General features: G+C 38.2%; 1 protein-coding gene across 11 annotated transcripts in view; it reads right to left on the bottom strand.

The window, feature by feature from the left end:
* Positions 1 to 12619, bottom strand: part of UTRN (utrophin) — a 508091-nt gene that overhangs the window by 114120 nt on the left and 381352 nt on the right. For all 11 annotated transcript variants that reach the window (XM_089922090.1, XM_089922091.1, XM_089922085.1 and 8 more), the window contains one exon: positions 2335 to 2464. In XM_089922090.1, the coding sequence (XP_089778216.1) occupies positions 2335 to 2464 (130 nt within the window). The remainder of the gene's footprint in view (positions 1 to 2334; positions 2465 to 12619) is intronic.

Below are 12619 nucleotides of genomic sequence, written 5' to 3'. Positions count from 1 at the left end.
TAAGATAACTGATAACAGAAAAAAAAGGAGCCAGGAGAAAAGGCTTTGCGAGAGAAAAATCATGGCAAGAAGTATTTTCTGGAAGAGTTACTTAAAAACAAAGAGATGGATTCACCTTGGTGTGTCCTTTGGCACATTACACATAGCATACTCTATAAATGCTTATTAAATAGAACCAAAAAATCATTATACAATTTCTCCCTGCTCTAGTCCCTCCAACATTGAGTACTTTGAGTAGCATCACACAAGATAACTAATGTTCAAACACTATGACTGATAGCAGTTGTTCGTAAGTCATGGTAAACAACAAAGTATAAAAGCTATTACGGATCATTTTCTTTTATTTACTTTTAACAACAGCTAAAGTCAGCCAACATTACACAAAATAATATCAGGAAAGGAGAAAGCGTGAAAATGGCTAATTGTAAAAAAACAAACAAAAAACACTCCAAAACAAAAAAAATCATAAAGTTAAACTGACATGACTTTTTTTCTTGCCTCACAAATATAGTATGTGAAAATAGGTCTTAAAAATGTCCTGATGTCACAGCAAAATAAGGACTCAAAAGCCATATGTTTTTACCCCTTAAACTGACTAACCACTAAGGAAGAAAATTTATAGCAAAGTGAAACTCTAGTGATAAAACACTTTTTTACTGCTATGAAATAGCTTACTATAAAAACGTTTCCTCTATTCTCTGAAAAGCAAGGACATGAGACAAGCAGATTTAAGGTAGACTTTAAATTGGATAAGGCGAGACAAGTGAACTTCTTATTTTTCTTCCAAGCTTAAAAGAAAAAAACCCCAGTGAAATAGCGCCTTCTTCTTGCTGTATTGAAGTCGAAATGCTCTGTCCAACTTTCCAGGGCCTTGTAATCTGCACCAGACAGTGCGTACAAGCCCCTCACTCCTACCCCCTGTCCAGGCACAGCCCCTGCCCCCACCTCCCCTGCCCCCAGCTCTGCCGACTTCCCCTGACACACAGCCGTTCTGCCCCTCTCTCTGGGCTGCTGCTTCTAGTGATCCTGTCCCAGCTAATCCTGTCCCTCCTACCCACACCCGAGTGTGCTCAGCGTACAAGTCATTCAACAACCTACTATGTAGCTGTGTGCATGTTGTGTGCATACGTATGTCCGTGTGTGTATATAATACATGTATAATTCAGGAGGCATAAGTCTCCAAAGATAGAAGTAACAATCATGAGTGATTTGCAGACTGAGAGAGGCGGAGACTCAACAATGACTTAGGTCCCCGGTAGGCTGACTAGAAAAACAGTGATACTGCCAGCAGAAAATAAAAACCAACGCTGGAAGAGATGATAAGTATGCTGTGTCTCTGTATACACACACACACACACACACACACACACACAAAGGGTCAAGAAAATCATGATCCTGATGGGAAATTTATTCCGATTGAAGTAGAGCTTCCCTGAGAAAGGCTGAGGAGGAAAATGGCTACTTTCCAAATGTCTGATCCAGTTCCAGCTACAGTCAAAGCATTTTCCAACTGTACTTCCCTTACAAGTAATAAATGCTCATGAATTACACTGCTGGACATAGCAGGAGGCAGTCTTTCAGGTCTGGTTTTACTATGGAAAGTGAATGATGAGAAAATATTTTGAATGGCATGTTTATTTTTTAAAATGCATCAGAATGCTTTTATGCCATAAGTGAAAAATCAAAATAAAGATATATGTTGGCCCCCAAATTCATCTCTTAAATCTACTATGTGATTTATTGCTATCTGCTAGTAAGGTAGATACTGTTTCAGCTTTAAGCCAAAGTACATAAATATTATAGGTTGTTATGTTTAAATTAAAGAAATTCTGTTGTCTGCTTGTAAAAGAAAGGGGCTTTGGTGTCTTATTTAAAAAAGTAATCTTGAAAAAGAGAAGTTAAATAATCTTACCTTCTAGATATTTAAATAATTTATGCTTACTCTTGTATTTTAAATATCATTCTTCTACTTACAATTATTTATCATGTAGTTTAAATATAAGAAATATAAATTTTTATTTCTTAAAGAAATTATTTTTAGTTACACTATGCTTTTTAACAAAGTATTTTTCTGCAGTTAATTCCCCTTTAAAGTAATGATACCGAAGTATACAGCCATTTTATTTTTTAATTTAAGAATCTAAATATTTGTTCAAAATGACATATTTGACTAAAGTAATACTTAGGAGAAAAATTTTAATACTAGATCCTGAAATTCTGTAAGACATTTTAAAATATCAGGTCCTGATATGCTGTAAGAAAATTCTCTTGTTGATTCTGGTGTTTTGTTCTCCTCACATGTGTTTTTATGATGTATAAAGAAATCAGTCTCACCTGTTTTTGACTGTAGGTTTCTTCTTGGTTCTTCAGGGGCCTCAATTGGTTGATCAGCCAGGAAAACTCGAGCTTGGTCTATAGCATTCAGGACAGAATACTCTTTCTCCTTTAACTCACGTCTCAGTGCCTTTGCAAAGAGAAGCAAAAGTTGAATTTGTAACCTAATGTGTTCAAGTCACGGAACATCTTCAGTTAGACCACTTCTGATCACATTTGTCAAGGGAATGTCTCATCACCAGCATGTTAGCGAGGTTAGCAGTAAAAATGTAAATTCTACACATATGAATGATGAAACATGGATAAAAGCAAAAAGATGATTCCTGTAGAACTTATATGGAAAGAAAACATCAGAACCTCCAAAATTTACAATATTCACCTAAGGGAAATTGCTACAGTATATTTGATCTTACACAAAATGTACTTTTAGGGTTATCACTACCGTCAGACTGCTAAATCTAAGATACTTTTTTCTTATAAGACTGACCAAAAAAATTACATCCAGTGGTAGAGCTAGAGGCGATTTCACAAGTAGTAATGAGATCCTCAGAAGTGTTTTACATTCTTTGGAATATATTAAGAGAAAAATTAAGACATAAAGACAAATTAAAGTACATGAAATCAAAACTAAACCAAAGAGAACACATAAAAGACAGTCTCCAATTATCATAAAATATATTCCATCTCTCATGCTGAGGCCATTACAGTTTTGCCCTTGTGACTTTTTCATGCAAATCTATAAGTCTCAGAATAGTTTGTCTTTAGTACTTCTGTGGTTTTAAGTAGGGTCAAACTTTCACCTCTGCTCCTATAAAATGTTTGGTGATTAAGACTTAATTGACTAGGGTTTAAAAACAACAAAACTCGTCTAGTGACTACTGCAAGGTAAGAGTAAATGAAGACTTTCTCATGTGCTATTTTAATACTGCAGCTAAATCAAAATTGCTCTTAATATTGTTACCTCTTAAATTATGTACATAAACACCTACTGGCTCTAATATTTTGCTTTTAATACAGTTCCTCGGCAATGCATTATGAAAACTCAACTTTTCATTTTCTAAAATATTACACTCTGATAGTATTTTAGAATCAACAAAGTCCTTCTGAACATAAGTACTTTTTTAACAGCATTTGATATATGTTGGGATGACGGGGTATTTGGAGGCTATATCTCATCTTCCACAGTAAATAAAAAGCCAAAATTTTTAATTTCTAGAAATATCAGAATAATCTTACATTAAAAAACTGAAACTGAACAACAGAAAAACACTGGTAATGAAGTTGAAAGAGACCATCACAGGTGGGGAGGGATGAGAGGAGCAGGCAAGGAGTAGAGAGAAATGGCATGACAGTGACTGTGTCCTGCGCGCCTGAGACTTAACAAATACTGGGTGCTGGAAAGTCACTGAAGAGCTGGACAAGACGGTGGTGATGGGGGCTGTCAGACATATATTTTTGTTTGTTTATAGTATCATTGTCAGGTCTCTGATAGTCATTAAAAAACAAGTCTGGGGACTTCCCCAGCGGTCCACTGATTGGAACTGCAGTTCCCCAGTGTCCACTGCAGGGGTCACGGGTTCGAACCCTGGTCAGGGAACTAAGATCCTGCATGCCACGTGGCATGGCCACAAAAAAAGTCTGAGTCTGAGAGAAAGCCCCACAGGTCTGGAGAACCTATTTTCCTTCCTGACCACACTGAACCCCAGCGCTTCATAAAACAATCCTCTCTGCACAGCGTGTTGGCGGGGGAATGTCTCCTAAACTCCTTGGAGACGCTGAGGTAGTGAAGTAGAGGAGGCAAGTGTGGGCAGGTGGGAACTACGCAGAGGAAGTAAAAATATGGGGCTCGAGCTCTAATGCCAACTCACCACCCAAATATCCCAGAGGACAGCATACATTTAATATCTGTTCATACTCTACTTTGCAAATTTAATTTTGTTATTCAATTTGTTCTATTTCAATTATATTTAATTGCATGTCAGAAATGGGTTTAACTTTCAACAGCACTACACATATAATCATTTCACTGTCCTTTACCTCTCAATTAGATATAAAAGAAAATCAGCATTTCCTAACCACCTGGTGAACATTAATGATAAGATAATTAGACTCCAACAGAGTTGTTTTGTACACAGAGCTACAAAGTGTCATTCAGATTTAGGTTCTAATACCACATGACTTATATTTGGGCGGTCTTAAATGAGTATAACATGATCTAATTGGAATTTTTTCTATTTTAGTGACTTTATATTTTCATTCAAAACAATTCTGTTCTCAGGCAATAACAAGTATTGGCAAGGATGTGAAGAAGTTGGAACCTTCATACACCGTTGTTGGAATGCTTAAAATGGTGCATCCACTTTGAAAAACAATTTGGAAATGCCTAAAAATGTTAAACATAGTTATCATATTACCCAGCAATACCACTCTTAGGTATATACCTAAGAGAACTAAAAGCACATGTTCACATAAAAACTTATACATGAATGTTCACAGCAATATTATTCATAACAGCTAAAATGTGGACACAACCCAAACACATCCATCAGCTGGTCAATGGGGACTTCCCTGGTGGTCCAGTGGTTAAGACTCCATGCTTCCGTTGCTGGGGGCATGGGTTCCATCCCTGATCAGGGAACTAAGATCCCGCATGCCACACGGTGTGGCCAAAAAAAAAATGTCACCATCAACTAGTGAATGGATAAACAAAATGTTGTATATCCACACAATGGGATCTTACTCAGCAACAAAAATGAATGAAATAGTGATACATGTTACAACATGGTTGAATCTTGAAAACATTATGCTAAGTGAAAGAAGCCACACACAAAAACCCATTACTATGAAATGTCCAAATAGGTGAGTGTCTAGAGACAGAAAGTAGATTGGTGACTGCTCAGGGATGGGAGGTTGAGGGAAGAATGGGTACGTGCTCATGGGTCAGGCTTCTCTGGGGGGTGATGAAAATGTTCCAAAACTATCATAGATAGTGATGATGGTGGTGCAACTCTGAATATACTAAAAGCCACTGGACTGATCACTTTAATATAGTGAATCTCAGGTTATGTGAATAATATCTCAATAAAGTTATTAAAATAAAATAATTCTGCTCTTTTTCCCAAAAATGTCCTCTAGGCACTCTATTTATTAACCTCTATCCCCCCTCATCTGCAAGGTAAAAGCTCATCTTGTATATTTAGTATGTTCCCACCTCAGTGTTCCCAGAGCACATCCTATTTCTTTAACACAGCTCATCCTAATATATTTTGAGACCATGCCTCTGTCCCCTCCATTATACTGTCAGTTCTTCCGGGGGAGGCTCACCTCTTAATCATTCAAAATTCTCAGTGCCTGTCTAGACATATACAGAAAGTACTCAATAAACGCTTGAGGAACAGTGAATAAAAGAAGACATGCTTTCAGAATTAAATACTATTTATGATTTTGAATTATGACCAAGCAAAATATACCAAAGTCCCCCAAATCTGATTATCCTAAAATGGAATAATTATTGGATTCCAGTTAGCTCTGGATTATTTGAACTAGTTTGAAAATTATTGGTAAATAATTTTTGATGCAAAGTTAATTTTCTCCTATCATCTAATTCAGCTAGTAAGTACTAAGTATTTCAGTTTGCTGTGGGTCATTATTTTATTAATAGCAAATATCCTTTTCTCTCCCTAAACAAGGAACTGATCTCACTGAAAGGGGTGATACTTCATCCTCCCTCCTTTTTCCATATCCTAATTCATGAGGTAACTGCATAGGGCATAGTTTCAAAATGAATGCAGTCATTAGATTGAAGGTGGTAACTGTTATTACCATTGTGTCAAATCCATCTAAAACATATTGGCTTAAAACAATGACAATTTATTTTTCATGATTCTGTGGCCTGGCAATCTGACCGGCTCTTCTGCCGCTGCCATGCGGGATTACTCCTAAGGCTGTAATCGTCTGTGACTTGAATGGGAACAGAAGCCCAAGGCGGTCTCACTCGCATGTCTGGAAATTACTGCTGGCTATTAGCTAGAGCACCTCGGTTTCCCTCTGTATGGTCTCAAATTGTCCGACAGGCTGGACTGGGCTTCTTCAACATGATGAATGGTATTCTCAGAGGGCAGAGTGAAAACTGCAAGATCTTTTAAGGCATTAGCTCTACAACAGCTCTGTCCAAAAAAAACTTTCTAACGATGGAAATGTTCTACAGCAACACCAGTTGTGTGTGGCTATTTGGTATGTACCTGAAATGTGACTGGTACAACTAAGGAACTGAATTTTAAATTTTATCTAATTGTAACTGATTAAGTAGAAACGGTCACATGTGGCAAGGGTTCCCGTATTAGACAGCACAGCTCTAGAATCTGCACATCACTTCCATCACATTCCACCATTTGAAGCAAGTCATAAGGCCAGCACAGATTCAAGAGAATGGAAAAATATAGTTCATCTCTTGATGAAGGGAACCACAATGTCCCTTTGCATGGAGTTTTGGACATAGAGAGCAAGTTTCATTATTTTAGCAATCGGCCACACAGGATACGTGGGAAAGGGAGGGTTGGGTGGGTAATATTGCCACATGGACTTGGTAATATTTTAGATAAGTTCTCATGAAGGCATCTCAAAACAGTGATCTTTGAAGAAAGATCTGAAGGAAGTGAGGGAGCCAGCCATAAGAGGGAGGGTGGCAAAAGATGGATGATAAGGGTAACTACTTCTGTAAAAATGCTTTATGGTTGTTAGGAGAGGTACCTGGTAACCACATACTTCTTCATACAGCAGATATCTGGCTATCTTGCTGACTCAAGCTTGGCCATCAACCTAAAAGTTCTCCGTGTGGCAACCTGTCACAAAGCTTATGCACTTTCTATTCTACTACATAGGTGGAAAGATCCTAATGCCCCTCCCAGACAAACACACATAAATGAAGCTTGGGCCTAAAAGGCCCACGATCTGCTGTAACAAGAAAAAGATACAGAATAATTTCAAAAAATAAAATTGAAAATTGTATTTTAAAAGTTGTGTGCTCTAAGGTGTTTAATATAAAGGGACAGAGACTCAGCTACCTCAAGAGTCAAGAATAATAAATGGAGAGAACAATGACTGTCCCACGGCCATAATATTCGACTTCCCTGCCATCCCAAGGTGGCATGAGAGTGTATAATAGAATTTTCCAACAAACGTTTCCACCAAAATTAGAATTTCAAAACTCATATTAAATTCATACAGTCTATAAAGAAATACGCCAGGCACAAGAGAAGACAGCAATTAATAAGCCTATGATTCGAACTCTTAAGGAACTTATAAAGAGAGAATAGTGCTAGTGAGAATGTGGTAAGTGCCACCCGTCTTTGAGAGCCGTATAAATAGGGCACTGAGGAAACACACAGAGGAGGGAGGGAGGTGGAGGGGATAGCAAGCAACCCTCTCAAAAATGTGTAAAGTGTGTTTTGAAAAAGAACTTGGAATCAGATTAAAGGTAATTAGGGGAAGAGCAATTCAAGAAAACAGAACAGGTAAGGTAATTTAGTCCCTCGCTGTTTTCCCTATTAGGTAGCTTCTGCATGCTCTTTTTTTTTTTTTTTGGCGGTACGCGGGCCCCTCACTGTTGTGGCCTCTCCCGTTGCGGAGCACAGGCTCCGGACGCACAGGCTCAGCGGCCATGGCTCACGGGCCCAGCCGCTCTGCGGCATGTGGGATCCTCCCGGACCGGGGCACAAACCCATGTCCCCCGCATCGGCGGGTGGACTCTGAACCACTGCGCCACCAGGGAAGCCCTGCATGCTCATTTAAATGAAATGAAGCCCCAGAATGTCAGACTGATGAAGACCTGATGTGCATATCAGAATTTAACTAGTAAAATCAAAGAGTTCTCATTCTCAATCATTTCTAGGAACCCAACAAGCCCTTCAGCAGAGCCCGCCTTCCCTCCACTTCTCTTCAGTGGCTCCTGATTTCCCATGAGTGCCAGGCAGCAGAGTAAATTGCTTCTTAGTCAACTTCAAATGCCTAAAGGGAGATTCTCAGTGATCCTCCTGAACGGTCGGGGAACATTTCTCCCCACCCATTATTAGTTCATGGGAAGGCAGGGGATTAAGGGATAAGGTGGTATAAAGAAGTGACCGGCATGGCTTAAGTAAGAAAGTCTTACAAGTCAATCAGCTCCCCTTCATTTGCATCATGAACGTGACATGGCTCACTGTGACGGCTGAATTGCTGCCAAGGAGACAGCAGTACTACTGGCTGCTCCTCGCAGCACTGACATGGAGATGCACAGGATCCTGCAAGCCCCTTAGTATGAACACAGGGTCTGAGAGAACCTGGAGGGAGCGGGGGAATCCCTGCCGTCCCCTCTGTCCTCAGCTGGCAACCTGTCACACTGGACTGAGATAGGGGGAGAAGAACGACCAACACGTGGGTGTGCACTAAATCCCGGTGTCATCCCCTCTTCTTTCAATCACAACTGTCCCCTCTCCTCTCTTTAATCTAAAGCCATTATCCGCATTGTCTGTACATCAAGTGGCAAAGGTCAGTGGGATGCACTTTTCTTTAAACTGTCTAGATCATATTGAAATTACATGATCTTTTTGTTAAACTAGATCTTTTTGCTCTTCTGCTAAAAACCCTCCAATGGCTTCCTGCTGCACTTAGAAAAAATTCTCAGCTTCCTACCAAGATCCAGAGCTTCCCTACTCTCTGAACCTCAACTACTAATACACCCTAATTTCCAGTCTCAAAGTCTTTATTTCTTTTCCTAGAATATGTCAAGCTTTTCCTGCCTCGTGGCCTTTGCAATCCAGAAAGCTTTTGCTTCACATCTCCAAAGACTGGCTCCTTCTCATTATTTAGTCTGTTTAGTATGTCTGTTGGGTGAATGAAGAAATGAATAAACTGACATGAAAGAAAATGTGGGATTCAAGGAAGGGAAACTCCTGGGAAATGGGAGTAGCTCATACAAAGTTGGTCTGCAGAAATAAAAAGCAGAGCAGTGGGGGAGGAAAGTAGTCATCTCCTTAGAGCTCTTCACAGAAAAAGTTATTTCTCAAGACATAATATCTGTGGGCTTTCTTAGCAATCTCACTGATCCTCACTGGTCAAAGTCAAAGAGATCCACAAGGGTCACCCTTCTTGACCCTTTAGGGACCCAGCTCTAATACCAAACTCACCATCAGTATAAGCATCACCTGCCCAGCAGAGCCAGCCCACTTTCTTCTTTGCTACTACAGCGCTTGGCATCCACTTTGCTGGAGCATTCACCATGCATTTCTGTCCTGGCTTCTTTGCAGACCTGACTCCTACACCAGAATGTTCTGAAGGTTCACATCTATGTCCCAGAGGACAGAGTAGAAACTCAATGAATTTGTGTATGAAAGAATCAGGAGGCATTTTTAAAAAGTGTTTTGTGGTGTAGTAAAACCAGATAGACATTTGCAGCCAACAGCCTTGTGTCAACAGTCCAGTGCACACCATCTAGGCACACCTTTACCCACCACGAGCCCTTGAATTTGTCCCGTAACTTCTCTGCAGGTTAATAACAAAATCATTCTACTAACTTCACAGGTGAGATACTGAATGCAAACATACCTTGAAACTATTCAGTGCTGTAGAATAACTAGTTACTACAAAAATGATGCTAATCAAAAGTCTTACCATCAGTCTCAGCTCTTCTCCAAGACCGAGTTTCTTTCCTCGGACTTTATTCACTGTTATTTGTGGGGGAAAGTTCTAGCTGTTTTATCTACAGCTTTGGATGAACAAAACCAGTACCCAAACCTCCATTAGCAGGAACAATTGAATTTAACTTTTCTAAGGGGTAAATTATTTAATTATGAGCAAAGCAGAATTATGCGGTCCTCCAAGATTAAGTCAAAATGTTTGGTAAGCATAAAACTGTGTTGTAAGACTATTAAGTCACTTCAGATTCTTAGAAGGCAAACAAATAAATGTAATGTCTTTTTGTGAACCACTTTGTTCCAGAATAAAACGTCAATGTAAACATCTGTGGTGGCAAAAATGGTTACCCAGATTACATCACTCACAGTAATTTGGTATAAATATCAAATTTCTTCAACTGATCAGTCCAACAAACAGTGGACTTTTTTCCAATCCTTCTAGGCACAACTAAATCAAACACAGCCACCCGTTTTCCCTCTTTCTTCTTTTTGGGAGAGAACTTAAACTGGGCATCCTAAAACTGTTTTCTAAACTCCCATGCTGACATGGAATACTGGCATTTTAATGCTAACAATACAAGGTCCACAGGAAAAAGGGACAAAAATGAGAAATTGTAAGCAAGGTTGCAGTGAAACTTTACTTTTATGCGTTGGTGGAAGCAGAAAACTGGTTCAATCATTTGGGAAAGTAAGTTGGCAATATACCAAGAGTCATTACTATGTTCATATTGTGTGAAACAAGAATTTCGCCTTTGGGATTATGTCCTAAGAAAGTGATCCAAAAAGAGCTACAAACACAAAAGTTTTCATTATAACATTACTTATGATTAAAAAAATGAAAGCAACTTAAACATCTAACACCTGGAAAATATTTAGGTTCACTACAATACAGTTACACTAGGGATCATTAAATAACCTTGAAAAATTATTGTGAAAATGACTGCATAGCAACATGAAGAAATAGATATGACATGTATCTAAGTGGAAAAGACAGGAAAAAAACTATGTACCCTATTAAAACTGTGTGAAAGGTGAATATGCAAAAAGAAAATAACCCAAAATGAAAATGGATGTTTTAGAGTGGTAAAATTATGGCTAATATTTTGCTCTTTATTTTATAAAATCTGTAATAAATTATGTTCACAATTAAAAATTATGCTTTTAAGAAAAGAATGCCAAATGGAATCAAGTTCATTTATAATTGAACAAATTACTACTTTTAAAGAACAGCATTATTAAGAATTACAAATGTGTTTTAGAAGCATACTTTTTATAACAATCATAAAACTTTTGCATTATGTTTTACTTCAATGACCTCTCTGAAGTTAGATTTATTTATAAATGTAATACATGACAACGTAGTTACTAAATGAGAGACTCCATATGTTTAAGTCACTCCCTATGTTTGTTAGGGATCTTAACTCATCTAGCTTTTAAGGTGTCAAATTTAGACACAAGAGGGAATCTCAAACACTGGGAGAATCTGGTGATACTCAGCACAAGAGGGTAAAATAATAAGCTATATTTTAAAACCTACCTCAACAATAAAAAATATGCCAATTCTTTTTCCCCATAAAAAAATCCTTCCAACTCTAGTTTTGAATAATTTAGGCAGTATTAAGACAGGAAAAAGGTAACCTCTTGGGTAACCTCTTACCTGACTACAATATTAAGGCATAAAGTATAATGGTGTTGATAAATTTTCTTACAACTTCAAGTACGTTATTTCTAGCTCTTGGGGAAAGATGGTTGCTTACATTTCTGCCAGCTATTATCTTTATTAAAGATTCAGCTATTTAAAAGTAGAAATATTTTCAAAATGTAATATGTTTTCGTACAAATAAAAAAGGATTATAGAGAGACAAAGAGGAAAAAGGAACATTCATACCAAAGGACCTGTTATCTCTGGGTATATTTCATTCACTCAGTGTTCAACAAATATTAACTGAGCATCTAGAATGCCAGAAGTAGACAAAGATACGATAGAAAATAATTATCTTAGATGATGATAAATGCTATGGAAGAAAGAGAACAGCAGAAGAAAATAAGAGAGCTTAGGAATACTGGGATGGGAATTACAATTCAAGTAGAGAAGTCTAGGTAGGCTTCACTAGGAAGGTATCACAGAGCAAACATTTGAAAGCAATGGATAGTTATCCATGTGGATACCAGGGAAAGAGCATTCCAGGCATAGAAGACAGCATGGTACTGTGACTGGAGGCACAGTGTGGCTGAAACCAGCATATAAGAGAGAAAATAGTAAGAATAAGATGAGCAAGGTGTCAGTGGGAGGTAGGTCAGATGATGTAGGTTTTGCAGACCGTTGTGAGAACTGTAACCTTTATTCTGAATTACACAGGAAGTCAGTACAGACTTCTGATTTATCTGAATAGGAACACTCTGGCTGTTGTGCCGAGAATAACAGAGATGTAATTGTAGCTCTGAACATCTGGTAAGAGGTAGACAGATTCAAATTCTATGTTCTCAATGTAGAACCAACAAGATTTCCTAACAGACTGAATATGCAAGAAAGACAAGAGTGAAGGTGATTATTTTTTACCTAGCAATAATAGGATTCTATCAGTTGAAATGAGAGAGACTGTGGAGAACAAGTT

Source organism: Delphinapterus leucas, chromosome 12 (genome assembly GCF_059928025.1).
Source record: "Delphinapterus leucas isolate spDelLeu-1000000601 "Yukka" chromosome 12, BTC_Dleu_Yukka2, whole genome shotgun sequence".
NCBI lineage: Eukaryota > Metazoa > Chordata > Mammalia > Artiodactyla > Monodontidae > Delphinapterus > Delphinapterus leucas.
This window is presented reverse-complemented; position numbering and strand designations above follow the sequence as displayed.